Genomic DNA, 24,973 nt, shown 5'->3' with positions numbered 1-24,973 from the left:
CTTTAATGAAACTGAATAGAAACAAGGTGCTTTTAGGAAGATGTTGCGTGTGCTGCTTGGGATAGCCATATCCTGCCTCAGTTACATATTCTCGTTGATTTTAATAATCAACATTCACACCGAAAAAATAAACCAACATTTTTTACCGTGCATCAAGTGATTTGACGTTTGCGGAACAACTTTCCGACAGTCGACCGTCGGACCCCGGTTCGATTTTTTCAATCTTCTCGCAATATATGTTATGTGCTAATATTATCTAAATGGGCCGCAGTGATGAGTATTGAATATGAATGAACACTGGATGATGGATAACTATGACATTCATTATAACATATGTAAGCCATCATGAGGATTCCATAAAATTCTTTACAGATAGCTCAACAATTGAAGAATTTGCAACGCAACTTTTTGAATTTACCAATGGTTTTATTTAATTTTGATAGCATACTGTGCCATCAAACTTGAATTAAAATTCCGAATTAGTTGAATTGAAATACGTGGTTTTGGGTCTTCTATAAAACAATTAGTTTTTAAGTGTTCCAGTAGCCTTCACGCTGCTTCACTTACACTTGTTGACAGTGTACGAAAAAGGCTAAATAGATGTTGATTCTATTACACATTATTAGTCTTTACATCTGGCATCTCTGTACCGCATGCACACTACTCCCTCTTAGGCCATGGGCGGTATGGTGGTGGGAGGAACCTGTGTGCTTAATTACTACGAATATGACAAAATGCACAAATTCACTAATATCCACGATCCGCTGTGGACGAGGACAAAAAAAGGACGATGATTCAATGAAGTCAACGAAATAACAATTTCCTTAACTTAATAATAGCCCTTAGCTTTGGGTGGTGAAGGCGCTATGTTTAACAACAACAGACTGGTGTGATCCGGCGCTGATGATGTTATCGCTATGATGGTTATGTAATTCGTTATGGCTTGTGACAGGACCGAGAACTGCGGGGTTAAATTGAGCTATCAAGCTTTTACTGGAATAAGAGCGTTCTCTTGGTGAATTATCTTCATCGACATCCCATTTTATTTAATGACAGTGACTACATATAAATATGTTTGTTAGCGCATCACCTTTGCTCGTCGTACTGAGGTGATAAAGCGAGAGTTAATCTACTTGTAATCACATCTATATATAAGAGCGAAAACCGACGAACCGATAACCTTCACTTGTAATCTCCGCCATTGTTCCAGTATAAGTTTGATAAACTTATGATCGTGGCGATGATAGTGATGATGGCGTATGATTTGATTAATGTTTCCTCTTCATACATTTGCTTTTTTCACATCATTAAACGCGAGTTCAGTTGATTAATTCGGAAGTGTGCTGTTCCATGCAGGGGAACAGACGGCAGGTTTTGTTCTATTATTGGCAGGGGGTTTTTGTCGACCAAATTTTATGAAATTTGGCCACAATATTCTTTGATATGCAAAGGCCAAATTTGAGCAAAATCAGTCATAAAAAAGCCCCTGACAATAATAGAACAAAACCTGCCAAAGCCGTCTTTCCCCCTACCTAACTGCAATACAGAAATTTCAAACTTATTTCAAATGGACGAAATAATCATTTCGCAATTTGCAACGGCGATCATGTTTTTATACAATATATTTAACTTATAGCAGACTAGTTCAGATAGAAATAGATTGCTGCTGATCAGATGAACGGCATGGATGGAACAATAGTGTTAACGCCGTTCGCCGTTCCCGTTCAAGCTGAAAATCAATTACCTATAATCAGAAATTTAAGCCAGAGATAAATATTTAAAAAATTTCCGAGCATGCGAAACGATATGTAACACATATGAGAGACATTTTTCGCAAGTTACAACAATCGGAGAGATACAATTTATAATAAATTCTTTAAAAATAGCTCCAATTGCGGTGCTGATGATTCGAATAAATCATGGTCCTCAATCCAATGGTAATTGAGCGAGAACGAAGCGTTAGCTTACATTACATTACTTATACCATTCATAGCCATCCATGGTGTTGTATTCGCTGTGTTAAAACAAATAATTTGATAACTTGTACCTACTGATGGTGGACCACCACCTTTCCTAAATCAACACAATTCATTTCCAATAAATTTCAATTCCAGAACCATCAAGTGGTCAAATCGTAAAACATGGAACATATCGTTTTGGTTCGACAAGGCCTGCACGCTATCTCCTCACCTCAATCAATTTTCCCTTAATTCGATTAAGATTACAGCCCGATATGTATCTCGCTCGGCCGACCACCCTCTTCGTTCGTCGTTCAAAACACGTTTACGCACGAAAATGTTATGAACATCGCACGGAATCGTCTTCACCACTTAAACATACCCAAGAACCGATGTCAAACTGAGGGATACATAAACCGAGAAGAGCTAATTTGATTATCGCGGAAGCCACGATTTTCGGATGGGGAACACGCAAGCGAACGTCCAGGTGAGCGATAAGAAAAAGCACTGTGGGAGAACCCTGTTGTAAAACAAACCTCCTCCAGGCCGATGCGATGTGCGTTGAGGTGAGGCTGAGGAGCCAAGTGGGTATCACCTAACACTTTTGGGAGTCGGTCATAAATTAGCGAAGCCACCGCGCGCGCATCTCCGCTCCGCACGCTTCCCCCTGGTGAGAGAGTGAATCCGTGCGCGCCAGTTTGTCAGATTGTCCGCACTATAAAATTGTCTGCCGTCGTCGTTATGGCATCGGGGACCAGCCATTTGAGAGACTCGAGTTCCCATCCTATGATTTGGGTAGTCGCGTTCGCATAGGACAATAATTCTTTCACGGTTTCTGTTAGTGTAGCGTTTTATTTCTTTTGATATTCTCGTTGAATTTAACGGCACCTGTGTTTAATGGCGCTTCGTGGGCAATTTGTTCCACTCAGTTAAGGAATGGGTATAAAAGTGAAAGAGAATTGTTTTCTATGTGATAAATTGAATTCATTGTCGTTCAGTCAATAATTGTTTTGAGTGTTTTGAGCTTTTATTGGCGTTAAAGCAGTAATTAGTCATGTAAGCAAGGTCCCTGGCAATGCGGTGAACGAAAGTTCGATTCACGATCAAAGTTGTATGAGTCTGAAGTCTTCAGTTGGTGCGAAACGTAATTCTCAAGGTTCACGAGCTCAAGTTCTGGTTTCGTTATACAAGACAATTATCTGACATATGAGCATGAGTATATCGAAATAAATAAACTTATATTCTTTCGGAGCTCCTCTTGGAATTTCTTGCCGTCTAAAAGTTCTTTCGTCAATTACTCCAAGAATTTCATCAAAAAACTGTCTCAGAATCTTTACACAATATTGAATGAGAGGCACCTTGTTTACTGTTCTTTCATGCTCTTTCATGAAATAAAAATCTACGAAAAATTGGTGAAATTCCTTTAATTGCTATGTCGTCCAAGACCTTCTGCGTGCCTTTTCCCAATGAAAATGAAAACCACAGCACTGGTTGCAGCAACTCTAATACGACTTTGTTCAGTCTTACATAACCCAAAAGAAACTCGTCTATGACAAACGTGCTTTTCGAAAAGTTTATACCAAAACTTCTGAGAGGAATCTTTTGCGAACTTATACGGAAATACCATTGAAAAATCCGGCGAAAACTCCTTGGTAAATTTCTAAATTATAACTACGAAAAAATTTACAGAAATTTATGCGAAAATCCTCCACGTAACTCTTACGAATATTCCTTGGGGAATTTCAAACTAGCCTGGGCACTGTTGTCCTTCTGGCATCAGCTAGAGTGAAAGGGTGCATCCTGTGGGGTCTGCCTAGGATGTGGTGGGGTTTGACACTGGGCTCTGTTGAACTTCAATAAAAAAAAAGCTGCATGTGTCCGCAATATAGTTTCCATTTCCCGGTCAGTTTTGCTGTCCCTGGATTCGGGATGAAAATTCTTGTATATCCCGGGAAATCCCGGGATCCCGGGAATTTTTGATGTTTTTAAAAACATTATTTTTTTTTTGTTTTGAAAAAATATTTTCGAAGTTTAGGGGTAAAGATCATATTTTAGAAAGGCCAGATGATACAGAATTCAAATTAAAATTAAATTCAATTTCAATTTAAATCGATCCTTGGTTTGACTTCAAAAAGCAAATAGTATTTGCGTTTGTATCAGAAAGTAGGGTTTGTGGAACAAATGTTTGCCGAGTTCGAAAAGACGCGTTTGCTGTCCGTCGAAGTAGGCTTGATTGTTTGTTTTATTAGGTTCTGCAGCATGACGTCACGAATGAATTCGGTCCTCGTCGAATGAACTTTTTTGACAGTTCAGTAGTACTTTCCACTAACTCCGACAAGGTTCGAGTTCGTGATTGGTTGGCTGCCCCCGAGTCCAACGCGAAGTACTACTAAACAGTCATCAGTTTGAGGTTAGATACAGACGCTGCAGAACCTAATATATTGGACTAGTCGACCCGGCAGACGTTGTCCGAAGTAGGCGAAAATGCGCGCTGCAAACGGTCCATGCGAAATTCCCAGACGATTTTTTTTTAGTTTTTGGAGATTTACTCAACTATACTAATGATTTTCAACTGAGGAAATATCATATAAACCCTTCGGAAACTATAACGACTGTAACTGCTGAAGGAATAAATAAAATCCATCCAGCCGTTTTTGAGTTATGCGAATACGAAAACAGACCATTTCATTTTTATTATATTGAAGATAGATTTAGACCATTTCTAAGTTTTCATTCAAGCAGCGTATTTTCTGTGGCAATACTAGGTAGTGTCAGACACCTCGCTGTAGACGGAAGATGCGTAGTGGAATCGTACTGGGACCATAAGCTCACGAGTCACAACGAAAACACAATAGTAGAGTTCCCTAACCTGCAATGGAGCAGGTTACTGACTGATACTGCTGATACTTGATATAAAGGCAGTTACAGCTCCCTCTATCCATCAACAGGTTATAGGCCCAGGAATGGTTCCAGATCTACAACTTAGTGTTGATAAACTAGTCCCAAAGACTTGATCAAAGACCAACTAATTAGGTAACTGATCTTTGACGGGATCGTTGTACGGGATCCATGAATCGGTTGTATATAAGTCGCGTGGTGTCGGATCATGAATTGACTGCGTTAATCATGGGTAGCGTCATATCGAATTTATCGGGGCAGGTCAGCAAAAGTCTAAGAAAAGCTTTAATCCAAAACTTTCAGAAGCTGGTCAGCAGAAGTCCTGAAGGAACTCGGACCAAAACATAAACATAGGGGATGAAGAGCTCAGGACGACTAGATCGGTGTTAGGAGGGCCGAGAAGGTTAACGAGGCGTGCACAAATGATAATTAGATTACGCGTAAAATAGAATCGCAAAATTAAATAAAATAGAAAAGCAAATATAAACTTTATTTGATTTATTAAAACTATTTTCACATCAACCAATGAATTAAATCAATTGAGATTTGAAATTAAAACTTTTATTTTTGCGTCCTTTTTTATGCTGCAAATATGTTTTATGTTAATGTAAATTTACAAAATATTTCAGGCTGTGTAGAGAAACGCTGAAATATGTATCGGATAATGTGCGACTCGTCGTTGTAGACGGAAGATAAGTAGAAACTATACACCAGTTAGATGTATCTGTTTTTTTTAATATCAAGGAATATTGTTAGCTAGCGATATATTGTAGATACTTGTTGTTTAAATATAAAAGAGCTGCAGTTGCTGGCAGAAGTATCAGTCAATAGACCGCCATAGGGTGAAGAAATCTCTAGTCTTGTGTTTTCTTTGTGAGGGAGCTCCCCTTGGCGTTGGGCGTTCAATGCAAATTAAAATTGTGAGCATACACACTATTAGTAAGACTGAAGTAAAAAAATATTTTTGTCCCGGGTACCCGGGATTTTCGGGATTTCAAAAATAATATCCCGGGAATCGGGAAATCCCGAATTTTCCTAAATCCCGGTATTTTTCGTCCCGGCATGTCCCGGGATGGAAACTCTAGTCCGCAAGCAGGCCCACTCAAAGCGTCCGTGCGCGCTCAAAGCGCACTAGCCTAGTCCTGGTGTTGGATGGGACTTATTTAACCCGACCCGAAACGGAGCCTACTTGATGTACGGAATAAACGTAGTGTCGATATCGCGTTTGATCGTCACCTCCTCATCGGCGAAATACGCCTGCGCATTGCGCGGATTCGTCGGCAGGAGGAGAGAGTTGGACGATGGTTCAACACACGCCGACTGGAAGATGCCACGGTGAAACGGTTCTTCGTTGAAGAACTGGAGACGCGTGCTGCAGATATTCCGGAAGGTGGCAGCGTGGAGGACCAATGGACCGCCATCAAGAATGACTTCATCGCCACCAGCGAGAATAAACTGGGCGAACTGCGCACCCAGAAAAAAACAATGGATCACCGATGAGACCTGGAGGAAAATAGAGGAGCGAAGAGAAGCCAAATCCGCGATAGAGTGATCAAAAACCAGAGAAGCTAAAGCTGTCAACGATACTCGGCTCTGGAGAAGGAAGTGAAACGCTTATGTCGACGGGACAAGCGACCGTGGGTGGACTCTCTGGCCGACGAAGGAAAGAGAGCCGCAGCAACCGGGGACATTCGTCTTCTCTACGATATCTCACGATGCTTAAGTGGGGCGAAAGATGAATGCAACGATGCCTGTAAAAGACGCGAATGGTCAGTTATTGACCGACTCATCTGACCAGCTGAAACGCTGGTTCGAGCACTTCGAACAACTTTTTCAAGGGCCAGCCAGTCCACCTCCACCTCGGGATGAACTGCCTAGGATCCGACGTATAACACGCGTCAATACCGAAGCTCCATCACTGCTAGAGATTCAAACAGAAATCCAAAGCATGAAATCGAATAAAGCTCCAGGGGTCGATCGCATATCAGTCGAAATGCTCAAAGCTGACTTCATGACATCCGCTCAACTACTGCATCGTTTATTTCGTAATATCTGGAACACCGCAACTTTCCCAATCGACTGGATGCAAGATATCTTAGTAAAGGTGCCCAAAAAGGGTGACCTGACTGTGTGCGATAACTGGCGAGGCATTATGTTGCTGTGTACCGTTCTCAAAGTTCTATGCAAAGTTATCCTAGCCCGGTTTCAGGAGAAGATCGATGCGACTCTTCGGCGGCAGCAGGCTGGAAAATCCTGTGTGGACCATATTGTCTTGCTCCGCATCATTCTGGAGCAGGTCAACGAATTGCAAGAGTCCCTTTACTTGGCATTCATTGACTACGAAAAAGCTTTCGACCGTCTCAATCACGAGAATATGTGGGGCGCCCTGAGACGCAAGGGGGTTAATGAGAAAATCACCGGCCTCATCGAGGCACAGTACGAGGCCCTCTCGTGTAGAGTCCTGCACAATGGGGTCTTGTCCGACCCTATCCAGGTCGTAGCTAGTGTGAGGCAAGGATATATTCTATCACCGTCACTGTTCCTCATCGTAATCGACGAGATTCTGGTAGGTACGATTGACCGTGAACCAAACCGCGGGCTGCTATGGCAGCCTATAACCATGGAGCACTTAAACGACTTCGAATTGGCTGATGACGTTGCACTCCTCGCTCAACGGCGCTCTGATATGCAGAGTGAGCTCAACGACCTTACCGAGCGTTCCTTTTCGGCAGTCATCAACGTCAACAAGACCAAATCGTTGAATGTAAACACGGTGACCCCTTCCAGTTTCATAGTAGCAGGGCAATCAGTGAAGAATGTTGAAAGCTCCCAATAGCGCATGGATCATGAAAGCAAGGGCTGCCTTTGCGAGTTTAAGAAATATCTGGAAAAACAGGCAGATAAGTGAACGCACCAAAATACGAATTTTCAACTCTAACGTAAAATCTGTACTGTTACACGCTAGCGAAACATGGTGTGTATCAGTGGAGAACACTCAACGACTGCAGGTGTTTATCAACAGATGCCTGCGGTATTGGATATCAAACAACGAGCCGATAGGAACCTAGATTCGGGATCGGAAGTGGGGCTGGGTCGGCCACACTCTACGTAGGGGCGGAAACTAAATCTGTAAACAAGCACTGGACTGGAACCCAGCGGGATATAGCAGCAGAGGCAGACCCAGAGGCTCATGGCGGCGAAACCTCAATAAAGAAATAAAAGATTCGACCGAAATCTAACCTGCCAACCAGGCAACAGGTTAAAGCGATAGCTGGACATCGCTCAGGATGAAAATCTTTCAAGTCGGCCCTTTGCACCACCAGAGGTGTACAGGACCCATAAGTAAAGTATGTTACTTACATTAATTACTTATAGGTCCTGTACACCCCCGATGGTACAAAGGGCCAACTTGAAAGATATCCATCCTGAGCGATGTCCAGCTATCACTTGAATCTGTTACCAGGTTAGATTTCGGGAACCTTCTCACGAACGAGCGTGAAGTGATCCAAAGATGGCGGAAGCACTACGAAAATCACCTCAATGGAGATGTGGCAGAGAACGATGACGACATGGTGGCGAACTTGGGAGCACGCGCGCAGGACATACGTTTTCCGGCTCCCGAATTCTTCAGTCCAAATTCGGCCGGTTATCTCTAAACAAGCGCATCAAAGAGAGCACGAAAGCCTACTTCAACAGACTGTACCAGAGCGCAAACTCGTACCCATGGGAAGACGCCTATCAGATGATAATGGTCCAAACAAAAGTAGCATTAGCCCCTTCCGAGCGATGTTCAATTAAACTGAAAACGACAATTGAAGCACCATTTCCGCATCATGAACCAACCCATTGCACAATGGGAAAAAATGTCTGTACGATACTGAACCGTCATGCACCCAAAAGGGTTAAATCCAGGATTTGCTGCGGCGACTACAATCGGACCGTACGGAGAAGGAAGAGACCAAAACAAATTTGTCAATCACAGTCGTCGTCGAGTCCAGCGTATATGGCTGGATACTGTCTGGTTTTCTATCCACTGTATACCGCGACGATGCCAAGCAGTGTGACCGAGAGAAATTGGAGCGTGAGATAGATTAGCCGAAGCCATCGCATCGCTGAGCCCAGGTAGTCCAGTAGAGAAACTCTACACGTCTGCGCTGAGCTGACCGCAGGTCAACCGATGACTGAAGAGCAGCTGGTAGTTCCAACCGAATCGCCGACGGTACAACACCGATCCACCCTCCGTTATTTCGTGTTATTGTAGACTAGTTGTAAATGTAGTGTCGAATAAATGTAGTTAAAGTTTGATGTATCGTAGAAAATAAATGTAGTTTCTCGTGGAAATTGTGCCTCTGTAAAACAGCGTGTTGTGTTGTGTGTGGAAAAGAAATCTCCAGGAATCAAGGCCTCCCCAAGTCCCAATCCCAGGAAGGAATCAAGTAACTTAGGAGGGATAAAAATTGAAGATTCCGTACGTGCTCTACCCGCCCGTCAGCAACCAGCCGGTCCCATCAGTGTTGGAGTCGGCAGCCAAATTTACTCCACTGATCGAAGGAAGGTAAGGGTCGACTACCAAACAATGTCCATAACGCGAATAAATTCAATATCTCGGTTCGGTATCGGCGGATTGCGCTGAAATTTGGACACAAATCGTAGAACTTTCTTGGGAATCGTGCAAATGTGGTTAAGTTCCCTGCACGAAGCTGAAAGACCTCGTTTTACCTTAATGCCCCTTATTTGGTATGCTTTCCGGAAACCTTGGCAGTTTGGGTAATAGTCCAGTTCGGTTGTCCAGGAAGTGCGGGGTTAGGGATCAACCACCTCCAACAGCAAACGTGGAAGGCAGGACTACATCCCCGACCCGCTAAACCGTTTCCATTGCCGTTAAGCTCATCGTTCCTTCGGTACAACCAGAAAAAAATGTTTCAAAGAGGGGCCAGTGCACAACGCACCCTCGAGGTTAGCTGCGTGTCCTTGCAGCATCGAACATCGTGACTCGTGTTTTTAGAAGAACACCATGGTATCGTGCCAGCACATTGCCGGCTTTCCAGGTGGCCTTACCACGCCCTATGTCCTCGGAAGTTGGGAAGGGTCGACTTCGCGCCTGCTTCCCTCTGCACGACTGGTATGAAGAATGATGATGCCGCGTGCACCCCAAATTGACCTCTCTGCGATAGGGTCTATTCGCCAACACACAGAGGGACTTGCCGACGCGGTGCCTACGCCTTCCCCAGCCTTGACGAGGACCCCTTTCCGTCCTCGGGCTCGGAACCCGCCCGGTTGACCGACGCCGCGAAAGCGACGATACCATGTTGATCTTCGCGCGGCCACTTGTTCGATAAAAGGATCGAGTTCTACCACAGGGCATGACCACCGGTATGACCCATGAAGCCGACTCCGAACCCTTTGGACCACCTCTTATTTGCGCCTGAACTAGCCATCCTTGAGTCCACACGCCACCTTCTGTGTAGCTCCGAGACGATTTGGACGATAACCGATAAAACGGCGTTCCAGCCAACTTCATCTTTACACATCCTCTGAACTAGATTGTCCGGGGTAGTGTCCAGACCACATGTGGCAAGCATGTGGTCACGCATTGCGCGAAAACGTGAGCACACGAACAACACGTGTTCCGCCGTTTCCTCTAAATCTGCGCACACCAAACACTCGGGCGAGGCCGAGCAAGCCAGCTGCGTTACCTGCACTGTGATTTTGTAGCACGCTTAAGCGCCGGGCACTTCGAACCCCCCATGGGGTGCTTACTGTTCACAGCTTTGCTGGAACAAATCAAACAATTGGGAGGGTTCGTGCAGCATTGTGCCTTATGTCCCTCCAATCTGCAGCGTCGGCAAAGATTGCTTCTGTCAGGGCCTTTGCAGTCCCATTGCTTGTGCCCCGGTTCCAGGCACTTGAAGCAAACTTCGGGTTGCTCGTATATGCCCACAGGGCTCAACGACCATCCCATCTTGACGCTCCCTTACTTGACTACCTTGGAGGCGTCCACTGCAGATAGCCGAACCAGCGCTACCTGCGTCCCTAAGTACCTTTCCGTAGCCGAACGGCTGCGGTGGGCGTCTCCACTTCACACTGTCGCCGCAGTGCCATGACGAGCTCTTCGACTTCGATGATCTCGTCCAGGTCTTTAACCCTTAGGTTCACCTCCGTCGTGAGTGCCATCACCTTGACCGTCTCGCCTAGGACTTCCTCCGCCAACTTCTTGTAGGCAGCACCCTTTTGCGAGACGCCCCGCTTCAGCTCGAGGATCATCTCGCCCATCCGAGTTCACCGAGCTTGACGTCACTCCTCATCGCCTTCAAGACGTCCGAGTACTTAGCCTCGTCCATCTTGATGACTAGGGCATCGCCCCTGGAGCGATTGGCGCCTACCCTAGACTTCTTGCTACCCTCATTCACCTGGGACTTCTTTTCGGCCCTTGACGTCTTCGGTTTCTTCTTGTTCTTGACCAAGGTCCAGGAGGCGTCATCCCCCTCTATTTCCCTGGTCTGGTGCGGCTGAGAGCTCTCGGCCTGCCGTAACCCCTTACCACCGTCTTTCCTGGTTAGACGGACCTTCCATGTCCTTCCTCACCCGGTTTTGGAGATACCTGGCCAGGGTTCAGCTTCCCAGTCCCACTACCCTTGTTCGGGGTAGTAAACCTCCGTGTTTTGGAGCGGCCCCCAGGGAGCTCATCCCATGGAGACTGTCTTCCCCGTTTTTGTGTCTACTCCGTTGGAGCAGTCCAGGCATTGAAAAAAATCAGATCGTGAGTAAAAATCGGCTAAATTCATGCCAAATTGATGCTCTACTGCGGCTTAGTCGCTGATGCTTTCTAGATCGTTGAAATTTGGCGTTCGTTGATTTAATGTTCTTCATCGCTCACCAATGGGAGACAACTGAGCGAGGCAAATCACTTGGTAACCTAACAGTGAGTGTTGTTATCACACTCTGTTAGAAAAATCTTTTCAGACATTATTAAAATTAAGTCCGATATAAGAATAGAACTCTGACTCACTGCATGGGAGGCTTTGATACTTTCTCTCCTCCATCCCAGCAACTTGAAAGCAGAGTGAATAAAGCAGAACATCTGATGTATTTTGGTTTTATTCTAGTAGAGCAAGCGTAACACAAATGCAATCGTAGATTCCCTGAATACCATACCAAGTTTGGCTTGGCGAACTCTGTTGCTCGTTGTTTACGCAGCAACGATCGCTCATAATCGTTGTTTGGTATCCATCTGAGCAAGGCTGTTCACTCACTGGCATAGGATGCTATGATTGAATTAGATCAATACTCGTCCGCTTCACTCATGCTTTCAATGCCTGGAGCAGTCACCCCCGACGTGCCCGCGAATACTTGAGCCTCAGTCTGGGTAGACTTTGGCACCACCGTCTTCACTAGCACGCCCTCGGTCGATTCGACCGTGCCCGAGTCCGCGAATCTTTAGGCCTCAGTCTGGGTAGACCTCGACTCCACGGATTTCACGTGTTCGCACTTGGCCGTCCCGACCGCCGTTTCCAGCTTGGCGTCCAACATCGACTTTCGAAGTTTCAGCAAGCTCCTCTTGAGGTCCAGCTGTTCCGTCGCCACCTCGAAGGCCGAAAGCCCATCGCGTTTGCGGTTCATCGCCCTCACAAGCCATGGGCCGTCCATAACCACTATCGGCCTAGCCGGGAAGAAGGGTAAGTGACCCACGCTGGCGCTGCGCCGCAAGCTGCCAACTATTGCTTCTGACCTCCTAGGCGGAGACCTGAACAACTCACCTCTTGCGAAGGGGTGTCGCCTACACTACTACCACTAATTGAAGAATTGCCTTGGTGTTCCATTTTGGTCCCACGAGTTGCTCGGGAAAAGAGGTCCACCACGCCAGAGCCCAGCATAACGCAGTAAGGGGCAATTACTGTTGAGGGTGCCCAGGTACCCCACAGACTCCGCTAAAAGCCTAGCTCATTATTTCACCCCCCTGGCAATGCATCTCCTCGGCACGAGTCGCTTAACGCCTTGGGATTAGGGGTTAGGGACGATGGTCCCCTTGGTCGCACCCCCCACTCTAGCTGATGTCAGAAGGACAACAGTGCCCAGGCTGCACTACCAGCTAAGTACAAAACCCTTAGCTGGCGGTAGATTGTCATCGGAAGACCTGTGGAAGCGTGAGATTGGAACTTGTGAGGACCAGAGCTGTGTAGGTCGCTCCTTCCCAGACGTCAACTCACCATTTCGCCGCCCAGGGTACACTGCCGTGGAACTTGATGTACATTGTCGTGCTGAGGTTGAAGCTTGTAGTCAAGCTATGATGTACCTGATAATCATTAGCGAATACAGCACCTTATCTCCTGAGGTGAGCATGATGCCCATCCAATTGGTGGTGAAGGAAAACGAGGACTGGGTACGCCCTCAGGGGCACCAGTAATGCCCAAAGGAATACCAAGGTAGCATCGGTAGCCAAATAGCAGAGGGAGTAGAAGAACTCTGCTACGGACATGTGCCGCCTAGTGCCAAATGTATCGGCATATATTAGCAGACCTCATGGAGGACTAACCCTTGACTTGCTCTAGTTTTTACCTGTTTACATGTGATACCGGCACAGGTTCGTACACGTGGCTTCTCTCGCTGTCCACGATGTCCAGAGGTAACAGAAACGGCTAAGCACATCCTGTTCACATGTCTGTCTCGAAGCAGAGAGAAGTGCGATTTTGAAGACATGCGGAATGGACACTAGCACCGGTAAAATCGTCGAATGGAAGAATGTGCCAGAACGCAGAACAGTGTACACTACCAAAAATCCACACATTTATATTGGCATTAATCGATTAAAAATGTTGTTCTCACCTATATTAATTAGCAGAAGCGCCTAATACTTTATAGTGCATGCATCTGTCAAATAATGGAGAGGAAATTAGGGAATCTGCTAGCTATAAATACAGCACCCACTATGTTGTTCGGATCAGTTTATCAACGAATGCAGAAAGCGATGGTAGTCGTAAAATCAGTAGCAGGCAGCAACACGGTTCCGATGGATAACTAAGCGGATGGTGGCACCGCCCTCTGTCCATCGGCGCCTCGGTCAGAAGCAACCGCTTCAGCTGCACAGCTCCCGGTGGCATCCGGTGGGAGCTCTCGGGGGCGGGGCGGGCGAAATGGCGGGTCCGCGACGTTAGGCATAAGTACGTTAGGCATAATGGACGTTAGGTATAACGGACTTTAGGCATAATGTACGTTAGGCATAATGTACGTTTGGCATAATTCTGCCTTCTTTATGTCATGGGCTGTTCTTGGGGTCATTTTATGCCTAACGTCCATTATGCCTAACGTACTTATGCCTAGCGTCCTTATGCCTAACGGGGTATACCCCGAAATGGCGATTATTCGTCAAAGCGTCGATCGGCAGCAGCAGCTTTGGTTTCAGCTCGCCAGTACCTCTGATCACGACACAATGAGGGTGTCGCACAGAGCAGCAGCAGGTCACCAAAGCGGAAAGCGGACCTTGAGCGTAAGAACTCAGAGTACACCGCCACGGAAGGTAGATGTCGAGAATGAACGGGAACGCAAGCACCAGCTACCAACGTCGCAACTGTTGTTAGCTTGCGGCGAGTGTAGGCTTAGGATATGTGACCCGTCGTAGTAGGATAGATCCGCCAACGGGGACAATCTGAGTAGATTGCAAGCACATTGGCGAAAAAAGATGTGGTGCTAAATGGCACTAGGGGAAGATCTAAAGATATGCCCAAAAGTACGTTGCGTGTCGTTTTGGAAGGAGTATGTTAAGGACTGCCAATCTTGATCCTTCTTGAATAGTTAAGCAATATTTTACACTTTTATAAAACACGAAATACGTATGTATTGTCACATTTTGTACATCAGTGTATTGCTCCTAAAACGACCCAGCCCTAAAATATAAATGGATCCTTGACATTAAATTCAAAATAGAATCAAATCAAAAGTGACATCTCTTGAACAAACCTTTATATGAAGATTCAAATACTTGCAATAAACTCTTGAGTATACAACATCGGAACCATATCGAGAGACTCTGTACCGTGTGCACGTATGGAAGCCAACGAAGACGATGACGACAGTCATCATCGTCGTCATCCCCGCCGCAGTGTGGAACGAGTGAAAATCCATATTGCGGTGGCTGGTAATTCGATATTTTTATTTACATTTTATTTATCTCCCTTTCCAATGAGTTTTGTTGTTTCCTATCTGAACCCAAACGGCTGCTGCTTTGGCTTTTACTGCCTGGCCTGGGATATGGTGCTGCGCCGCCGTCGTCGTCGCCGTGTGGAGATCCTCAGCCAACAACCGAGAAAGTAAGGTAGACGACATCGTGAAAGGAACAGAACCGACTGACGATATTGCTGTTGAGTAGCGCTGCTCAGACTGCTCCCTTTCAAACAATGGATTTTCTTTCACCGAATATCTTACGGTAGCTGGCACTCACCGCGGAAGGTTCAAGGCGACAGATATCTACCCTCCGATTAGATTTGTATCGTGCCTTCAATTTGGTACCCTAATGAGCATGGAGTGCTTTAAGATAATATCTCAGAAACAATAAGCTCAATTAGGAACGAATTTTCGGCTCGTCAATTGACACGACATTGGAAAAGTGAAAACGATGTGATGGAATTCTATGGTGGGAAGTCCATATTGATTTGGCTAAGAATAGATTGCATTTCCCAAATAACATTGGCGTACTTACTCTTTGTGCTCTGCTGCTCGGTCCCTTTGTCGTCGGTTTTTGAACCAATTTGAGACCTGTAATTGAATGTTTTGTGTTATAATATGCTGTACATAATTTCATTGTAAATTTTGATGCATAATGAAAATGTGTGAGGATTTATGATGGATTTAAAGAGAGATGTACTAAATATATAATCGTATGTATGTCTGCTCGACTATTTAGTAATTCACTTCATTTCAATTTAGAAAGGAAACATCCAAACCCGAAAATGAACAAAATCGACATAAATCTCATTAAAAAGATCCTTCCCTTGATGAATCAATTTTCTCGCTCGCGCTTCACCGGAGTCAACGAAAAACCATCTCAAGTATAGATTGAATCAACAAAGCCGAAAAGTACGAAAAAAAAGTATCCGATTTCAATCCACCTATTTTTGGACGAGCGTGGAGCTTCCCTTCCGGCAGAAAAGAGCAACAATGAACCCTAAACAGGCTCAAAAAAGTAGTCCATCAAAATGAAGACAGAAGCGCCGCCGTCCGGCCATTCGCGATCGCTATTCGCTTGTTTCGATGCGATAACTCCCATTCAAAGTTTTGAACTTCACTTACGATGAGCTGCTGCTGCTTACCTGGGTGGTGGTTAATCCGGTTGCTTCGGCCAGTTCCCGCTTCTCCCTCGGCGAGGGATAAGGATTATGCGTGTACCAATCTCGCAGAACCGATCTTGATTTTTCCTGGAAGATAGCGCGAGAAAGCGGAGCAGAAAGACAAACACGCATCAATGTCATGGGTTTAGAATTTTTCGCTTCAGTTGATTTTTGAGATTTTTTCTTTGTACGTTTGAAAGATTGAAAGGGAAAAATACATCTAACGAGATTCTAGTTCTAGTTAATCGTTGATTGAAAAACGAGATCAAAAAAGTGCAGACAAGGCACCTGACTCACCTTGAAGCAGTAACTGGTCTCTTCTCCGTCCCAAATGGTTCGGGGCAGGGGAAACTTGCGGCGGACTCGGTATTTGCCAACGGCTCCTAAGGGTCGCCCCCGCAGTTTCTCTGCTTCTACGTAGTGTGCTGAAAAAGAGAAGAAAAATAATTTGATGGATAAGTTTTAGTGGATTTAAAAAATGTGTTTAAATAATTGTAATAATCTTTGAACATAGTACAAGAGTTCTCATCGACAAGGTCAGAATTAGTTACATCAAACCATCATTTTTCAAAAATGTATCAGTCCGAATGTGCTTGGAATGCCATGCTGTTCCGTGGAAGTAGGTTCATAGCTCTTCTTGATTGATAACCACTGACGGAGCTACAGTTCGGTTAATGGTGAGGCACCAGCATTTTGGCGTAATCGTTTAATTAATAATTTAATGTCAGCAGTTAGAACTATAATTGGATATAAATCATTTGAAAAATAGGCAGTTTCAAATCTTATAAAATTTTAACTGTATTCTATCGTCTAGAAAATTGTTTAGTAATTTATTCAAAAAGCCGCTAGAAATTCAACCGTCTAAGACGAGTTTAGTACTCTCCATTTAATTCCACTATGTGGAAAATAGTGGAATTAATTAGAGAGTACTAAACTCGTCTTAGATGGTTGAATACATTCCACTAAAAAGAGCTTAAAATATTTTTTCGCTAGAAATTGTTTGAAATGTTTCCTGGAATTTCTGGAATTTTGACATTCCTGGAATACTTGACAAATTCGAAGAAATATGATAAAGAATAGACTTTATAGTATTATATATATATATATATATATATTTTGAAGGTTCTCGTGCCATGAAATCTTCACTGCAAAATCAAAACAGGGTAGACAAAAGCCCTATGACCGGCGGTACAAACTGTGGACGTGTGACTACGTAGAAAAGTAGAACCCGTCACTTCTTAAAATGTATTCGACAACTAAATGTATAAGACTTACTACATATCATATCGGAGGATTTTCTGAGACAATTCTTGAGAAAAAATCATAAACAACATCTGCGGGAATTTCCTAAGGAATTCGTAATGAAATTTTGCAGGATTTTTGGTAAGAGTTTTTGGAGAAATTCATAAGCAATTTCTAGAGGAATTTTCGAAAGAATTTGAAAAGGAATAGTTAATTAATATTTTTGAAGAGTTCTTATAGAATTTCCCACAAGAATTTTCAGAAGAATTAAGGAAGTAACTCCTTGAGGTACTTCTTAAAGAATTCCTAGAGGAATTTCCGTGGCAATTCCTAAGGGAAGTAAATAATAACTATTTGGAGAATTTACTGATGAAGTAATTGAAGAAATGCCTAGGGGATTGTCCAAAGGAATCTCCAAAGAAACTCCTGGAAGACGTTAGGATGGAACCCCTGAATAAGTTTCTTAAAGATTTCTAGTGGTAAGAATTTCGATGCAGTTCCTGAAGTAACTCAATGAGGAATTTTCGAAAGAGATATTGAAGGAATTTCCGAGGCAATTCCTGGAGGAAGTTTATTATTTTATTTATTCAGACTAAGGCCGAAATGGCCTGTGCGGTATATAAGAGTCTTCTCCATTCGGCTCGGTCCATGGCTACACGTCGCCAACCACGCAGTCTACGGAAGGTCAGCAAGTTATCTTCCACTTGATCGATCCACCTTGCTTGCTGCGCACTTAGCCTTCTTGTGCCTGTCGGATCGTTGTCGAGAACCATCTTCACCGAGATACTGTCCGTCATTCTGGCTACGTTCCCGGCCCACCGCAGTCGTCCGATTTTCGCGGTGTGAACGATGGATGGTTCTCCCAGCAGCTCATGCAACTCGTGATGCATTCGCCTCCTCTACGTACCGTCCGGCGTCCGCCATCTACACCCCACCATAGATGGTACGCAGCACTTTCCTTTCGAAAACTCCAAGTGCGCGTTGGTCCTCCTCGAGCATCGTCCAGGTCTCGTGTCCGTAAAGGACTACCGGTCTAATGAGCGTTTTGTAGATTGTTTGGTGCGGCGGTGAACTCTATTCGATCGAACCGTCTTGCGGAGTCCAAGGAGGAAGTTTATAACATTTCTGTAAGAAATTGCGGACCTTCCGAAAGAAATCCTGGATGAATTTTAGAGGAAATCTCTGAGGTATGTTAATAAGGAACATCTGGGAAATATGTAAAGGAATTTCTGATGGAACTCCTTTACATATTCCAAAATGAATTTTTGAAATAATTTTTAAAAGAGTTTCTGGGAGAGTTTGTAAAGGAATTTTAAGAGGATTATAAGAAGTAACTCCTTGAGGAACTGCTGAAAGAGTTCCTAGAGGAATTTCCCTGGCAAATTCCTGAGGGAAAAATAAGCACCATCTGGAGATATTTCTATTGTCCAGATTGTCAGTATTGTCCAAAAGAATTTCCAAATAAATTTCTGGAAGACTTTATAATGAATTCCTTGTACGTGTTTCCTAGCAATTTTTTTTTATTTCTCTAGCAATTTTTTTTAGGAATTTCCGAAAAAAATCCTTGAAGAATATTCGAAGAAATTTCCGAAGTAATTCCTTGAGGAATGTGAATGAGGAATTTATGTGAGAAGTTCATAATCAACACTTGGGAGAATTTCCGAATAAATTTCTGTAGGAATTTAAAACAAAATGTGGGAATTCCTGAAAAAATTTCTGGAGAAATGTTTGAAGAAACTTTCTGATGATCTGATGAGTCATGTACGAGACACTGAAGACGGCTTTACAGTTGAGGTCGAAATACGTATCTGTAAAGGAATACAACGTGGTGGAATTAAATGGAATTGTACTAAATTTGTCCGAAGTAAATTCATAAGAAACATAGGAGGGAAATCTCGGAGGAATACGTAAAAGAATTTTTGAAAGGAATTCCCGAAGAAATTTCTGGAAAAATTCCCAAATAAATTACTGGATCAATTTCCGGAGGAATTTGAAGAGGAACTTCCAAAGTAACTCCTTAAGGGTCATCCTTAAAAAACCTCCTGAAGGAAGTTCATAAGCAACTCTGGGGCAAGTTCCATAAGAATTTCTGGAAGAAATCACGAAGAAAATTGAAAAGATAATTCTAAATGGAATTTTCTAATGGACGAATCTTCGAATCAAATCAATCATTGTTTCAGAATAATTGTCAAGTCAAGGCATTGTTCAAACGGATTTATCATTTCTCCCGCAAATAACCAGTTTTAGCTACTGACACCAAATAATCAAGTTCGGTTACGCTGGTGCTTAACTATTTAGTACTTTTATCGGAGTGAGAGTGTAATATTTGTAATATCCATAGTGTAATAGCGATTTTTATTAATTCATATTAACTACTAAATAAATAATTTCAACAGTATAACTGGGAACACTGTATTTCAAATTGGAATGAAATATTTCATGTAAGCATTTGTAGCGCTTCTCATCCATATTGTCGGCGTAGCACCAAGTTAAAATTCGGAAGTCGGGACTTCCGAACCGAACTTTCTCCCGAAGTTTTATTTGTCAAACTAATTGATGCGTTGTTTAGCGCATCTTTAGGCGAATCCAGCGCACTACTTCCGAAGTTGGGAAAGTTGCCTGTATCTGGAGAAAAATCCAACTTCGGTATAAAAAGCGGTATAAATTTATTCCGGATACACAATACGTATAGGCGTATATGCGCATGTTGGAAGTGCAAAAATGAAATTTTGTCGAGCGTACTGCCGTTTGACGTTTGCGGAACGACTCCGACTGTTAGAACTATCGTACCCCAGTTCGATTTTTTCTATTTTATCGCAATACAAGTCGTAGTGGCTCAATGAGCTAGACTTCACTAAGATGGCGCAGATCAGCGCAGCGTGCCACTAGTTTTCTGACGTCACTATTTGCGTTGCATAAGATCAGCGGGAGAGTAAAAGAGAGAAATAGTGGCACGCAGCGCTGATCTGCGCCACCTTAGTAAAGTCTAGCTCCTTGGTAGTGGCTCACGTTGGTCGTTGATAGAAACAATGGCGAGTTGTCAAAGCTGACAGACGTCACCAATCCTTCAATGACAGATTGTTATTTTGGCTGAAATCCCCATACAAACTTTAAATCAAATGCGCCAGCTTATGCAACAAGCGATTGAGCTGAAATTTTGAGAGATTGATTTTCTCATCAAAAGACACAATCCTGGGGGGTGTCCCGTGCAATTCGACTACATTTTTTTCTCCCCATACTAAGCTGGGCCAGTCTAATGGACATGATTGATATAAGAGATAAAAGACCAGACGACAATATCAATATTTGCCCTCAAATATCACGACGAGATCAAGTTTAGCTATTTGTAAGAAGTGATCAATATCATGTGTCATTATTTTGTTTTTATCCATAGCATATCCTGTTATTTAAATGATATTTCGGTGCAAATTTTTGATATTGTTGCCTATTATTGACGTAGGACTTGCGTCTTTCTTTACTATACTGGGTGTCATTTAGATTTTTGGAAATCGAGAGCGTTACGCTGGAAGGGAAGATTTTGAACGCTACTAGCGCCTTTATCTTTCGATGGATTTTTAAGATTAATATATCAATCAACTCGGACACTCTTCACCATTTTGCCTATTTCATTGAAAATTAAGATTATTAACGATAAGCTATTGAAAATTTCAATTCTTGTCAAAGTCAGTAAAAATTTCATATGTAACCAATCCCGTGCATTCCTAACACGGACATCAGAATGCGGTATGTCACGGACCCTTCGGGTCTACCGAAAGATTTTCTTTGTTTATAAAAGAAGCAGTGCCTGCCGTGTGCGAGTCATTACAATTTGTGACAGCAGCGCGTGCTGACGTGCTTTTTGCTCGCGCATTTTTCGTTTCGTTCGTTCGTTCGCTGTTTACCTAAACAGCGACAGCATGCTGTCACCAGCGGTAGAACTGCCAGTGGGTCTGCAAATATGCATGAAAGAAGTGGGCGCATTTTTTTTGTTATTCTGTGCTTGATGATGGTCGGATGCAGTGGTGTCGGTTGCGATGGATGCAATCCCCCATCGCTCGGAGTTCACGGCTAGAGGCCGATGATGGTTAAGCCAGCGAGGGCAGCGGTTGTGGATGAAGAAGAATAAAATTAGAAAAATTTGGTTTGCTCATGCGGGTGATTGGTTTCATAATCCACATGGTCGAAATTGGTGCTGTATCTCTTTGTTTGTAAAACGGGACAGTTCCCCTAAAATAGCACATTTTGCCCAAGTTTGATAATTTTTTCAATACACCCAAAAAACAAATCTGAAAATTATTGTATAAAATCTGGGCATATACAATTCCGTAAGCTTTTTATACAAATATTGTATTAAAATAATACAAATCTGTATTATTTCAATACAACAATTGTATTAAAATCTTCCGAAATTATATATGCCCAATTATTATACAGTTTCTGAAAGGTTCTTATGCAGAACTGTATTAAAATCTGCCATCCGCTGGTTGGGTGTAGAATTTTTAAACTTGAAATACTATCATCAATAAGAAATCTATAAATGCCCTATATTGCTTGAGTAAATAAGGGCTTAATAGTTAGAAACAAAGCAATTCTAATTATTTCCAATATCAATACCTATGATCAAACTCCATAGATCCAAAAGTTAGAAGTTAAATGTAAATAGGTACGTTACGTTTATACAAGTCCTACGTCTACTCGTGGTTATGTCGAAAACATTACCCATTGCTCGTTCTGCTAAGGAAAATCATTATTTTTTATCTGTTATATCAATCAAGTTCATATCTATCATATTTTGTTATTCTGTTCATGCCTTCTACCCGATCAGCAATGCATAACAAAATTATAACTCAATTCTATCAATGGTTGTTATTTAAAACAACGTGTATTATAATTAGATAATTCGATAAAAATGTATCTTCGGCCAGTTTTATTTCATATCAAAATTATAACAACATTAGTTATGTATATTTACATAAAATAATTGCCTACATTTTTTGTAGGTATTGAAAAAAAAAAAGCGGAGATAATCACCTCCAGTATAACTTGAATTTATGTTCAATATTAATAGCTATAGTACAAAGTTAATTGCCTACATTATGGATGGAAATCCGTCGTTGTATCAGATTTTTATACGTGATGTAAGCAATGACCTTGAAAGTAGATTTTTTACTGGATAATTATATCAACGTTTGTTATAATGTTGATATGAAGAAATCAACCTCTGATTTTATTGTATTACGGCTAAAGTGATTTTTGATATGATTTTTGTTATTTTAACAACACATAACACATTTATAACACATTTTGTTACAATATTTTTCTGAAATAAATAACTCCTCTTGTTATAATATTGTTATGCATTGCTGATCGGAACCCGGGATCCGATACTCCTTCCGCCGACAATCGCTGGATATTAAACCGCAACGTGATCTTTCATTCGATACAGTTGACAACCGTGATCGAATTTTACTGACAACGAGGTATTGATCAGAGTCAATGGTCGGATCTCGGAATGTCCACACATAGATAACATTCGAAAAATGCCGCCTATCTACCAAAACATAGTCTATGTGGTTGCAAGTGTCACCATTTGGGTATCTCCCGGTGTGCTTGCGCTAAAAAATCCTTAATGTTTTTTTTTAAATTGCTTCGGAAAATCCTTGTAGATTGTAGAAATTTCTTGAAGATTTTGTTCGAAAATTTGATTTGAGAATTCCTTAGCTTAGCTTGATTGACTGTACCCATCGTAGTTGCTAATCGTGATTGGCCGAGAAACAACAAATAATGCACAGCTCACCAATTGAATAGTTTTCTCGGGACTAGAAAGCTATTCTCACTGTACATGCTTCGGAGTTTCTTTAATTCAAGACCAATACCGATGCCGGCCACGTCCTCGCAGTCAATTATGATAAGGGGAGAAAAGTTAGTTCGACACTCATTGCTACAAGAGACCGAGGAATCCTCTGCATCTCCATGAGCGCACTGGAGAGGAATAGTATGTTAGTTGGGAAGAAAATATATTGGAAATCGCCTTGGTAAGCGACTAATTATTTCTTTTGAACGACGCCATATTCATGATGATACAAAAACGGAAAAGCAACGCGTGTCTTACGTATTTTCTCGAAGACTGATTCGATATCTTAACTACTTCGCGACGACTAAAACACGCACTGCACAACGCTTGCTCAATGGCTACTCCGAAAAAACACGCACTGAACTGATTACCTTAATTACCGGCCGCGCAATGCAGAACTCAATATTTCGGCAGACCGCATTGAACTCAGGAATTGATTTCAGAGTTCCTTTGGATTTTTTATGAGTTCGCTCTGCAATTATTTCAGAAACATTCAACTCATTCGTCTTGGAATTCCTCCAGAACCTTAATTTCTTCTTTAAGTTACTGGAATTTCTTCGAAAAGTCTCAGGAAATTCTTCAGAACTACCTTCAGGAAATTCTCTAGAACATTCTCCTAGAATTCTTCCAGAACTTTCATCAGAAAGATCTACCAAAGAAGATTGATTGGAATTCTCAAAGAGAAATTCTTGATCATTTTCAAGTAAGTTTCCATGAAATTGCCACTGAAAAGTCTTCGAAATATTGTTTAAATCTTTATTTTAGAGATTTACAGCCCTAGGCTGGCTCATCACTAGACAAAGAAAGAAAAATTAAATTTCTCATAGGGTCGTAACTGCATTGATCGATTTATCTTATCAATGCAGTGATTTTAAGAAGATATCCGTAGATTTTATGGTTCGGGATGATAAATGATGGTTGCATCGTGTTCCAGAAGCAACAATCACGGTTGTAACTTTGAATCTAGTTGAGTTATTACCGGGAGAAAAAATCGATGAAGAGAAATCGATCAATGCAGTTACGCCCCTATGATTCTAAGCATGAGAATTTTATTGTACATGGTATGTTATCCACAAAGTACGTAACGATTTTTGGAGGATGAGGTTCCAAGCAGCGTGACGATTATTACAAATGGTTTAGAGGATCAATACAAAAAGTGTGACAAAGGAAAGAGGGAGGTGTAGACATTCTCGATGTTGTTGTTTTGTCTGGCCATTACGAGAAGTCGAAGATGTGCGCCACTGTCACCCTACAGTTGCACTACTTGCATGTCCTGTGATGACTGTCATCACCCAGGTCATGGGTGGCATTTGTATGCGGAGACCTCCGGTCTTCTCCGGAGGCTTTTGATCATTCTGCAGTGTGTCGATTGTCGTTGCCACTCGTTGGCCCAGGCTACTAAAGCTTGATGTCAGGTGCCGATACCCGACTAACACAATATAGACCGATTTGATTGCAGCCCAGCCACTTATATATGACTGGTTTTGATCGTACTTAGGTCGCAGTACGTCGTTTATGGCAAAGGTGTTGCTTGGGTACCTCTCGACTCACGACCAAGGATGGTCAAAGTGTCAGCGAGTTCAGTCCCTTTGATGCTGGAGTGTCCGGAAACCCTCATGAGGGTTGTGTAGATGTCCATGATGGTTTCGATCACTTGTATCCACGGATGCTTATTGCTCGGATTATTCAATGTCGTTAGG

The 24,973-nt window shown here is 42.8% G+C and overlaps 1 protein-coding gene across 1 annotated transcript in view; it reads right to left on the bottom strand.

Annotated features, from left to right (window-relative positions):
- The window catches only part of LOC134220621 (homeobox protein SIX1), a 116,836-nt gene that overhangs the window by 16,476 nt on the left and 75,387 nt on the right, over positions 1 to 24,973 (bottom strand). The window contains exons 3-5 of the mRNA XM_062699720.1: positions 16,475 to 16,602; positions 16,160 to 16,264; positions 15,550 to 15,605 (exon numbers count right to left, since the gene is read on the bottom strand). Coding sequence (XP_062555704.1) covers positions 15,550 to 15,605; positions 16,160 to 16,264; positions 16,475 to 16,602 — 289 coding nt within the window. The remainder of the gene's footprint in view (positions 1 to 15,549; positions 15,606 to 16,159; positions 16,265 to 16,474; positions 16,603 to 24,973) is intronic.

Source organism: Armigeres subalbatus, chromosome 3, assembly GCF_024139115.2.
Source record: "Armigeres subalbatus isolate Guangzhou_Male chromosome 3, GZ_Asu_2, whole genome shotgun sequence".
Lineage (NCBI taxonomy): Eukaryota > Metazoa > Arthropoda > Insecta > Diptera > Culicidae > Armigeres > Armigeres subalbatus.
The sequence above is the reverse complement of the archived record's forward strand: the minus strand, read 5'-3'. Positions and strand labels throughout refer to the sequence as shown.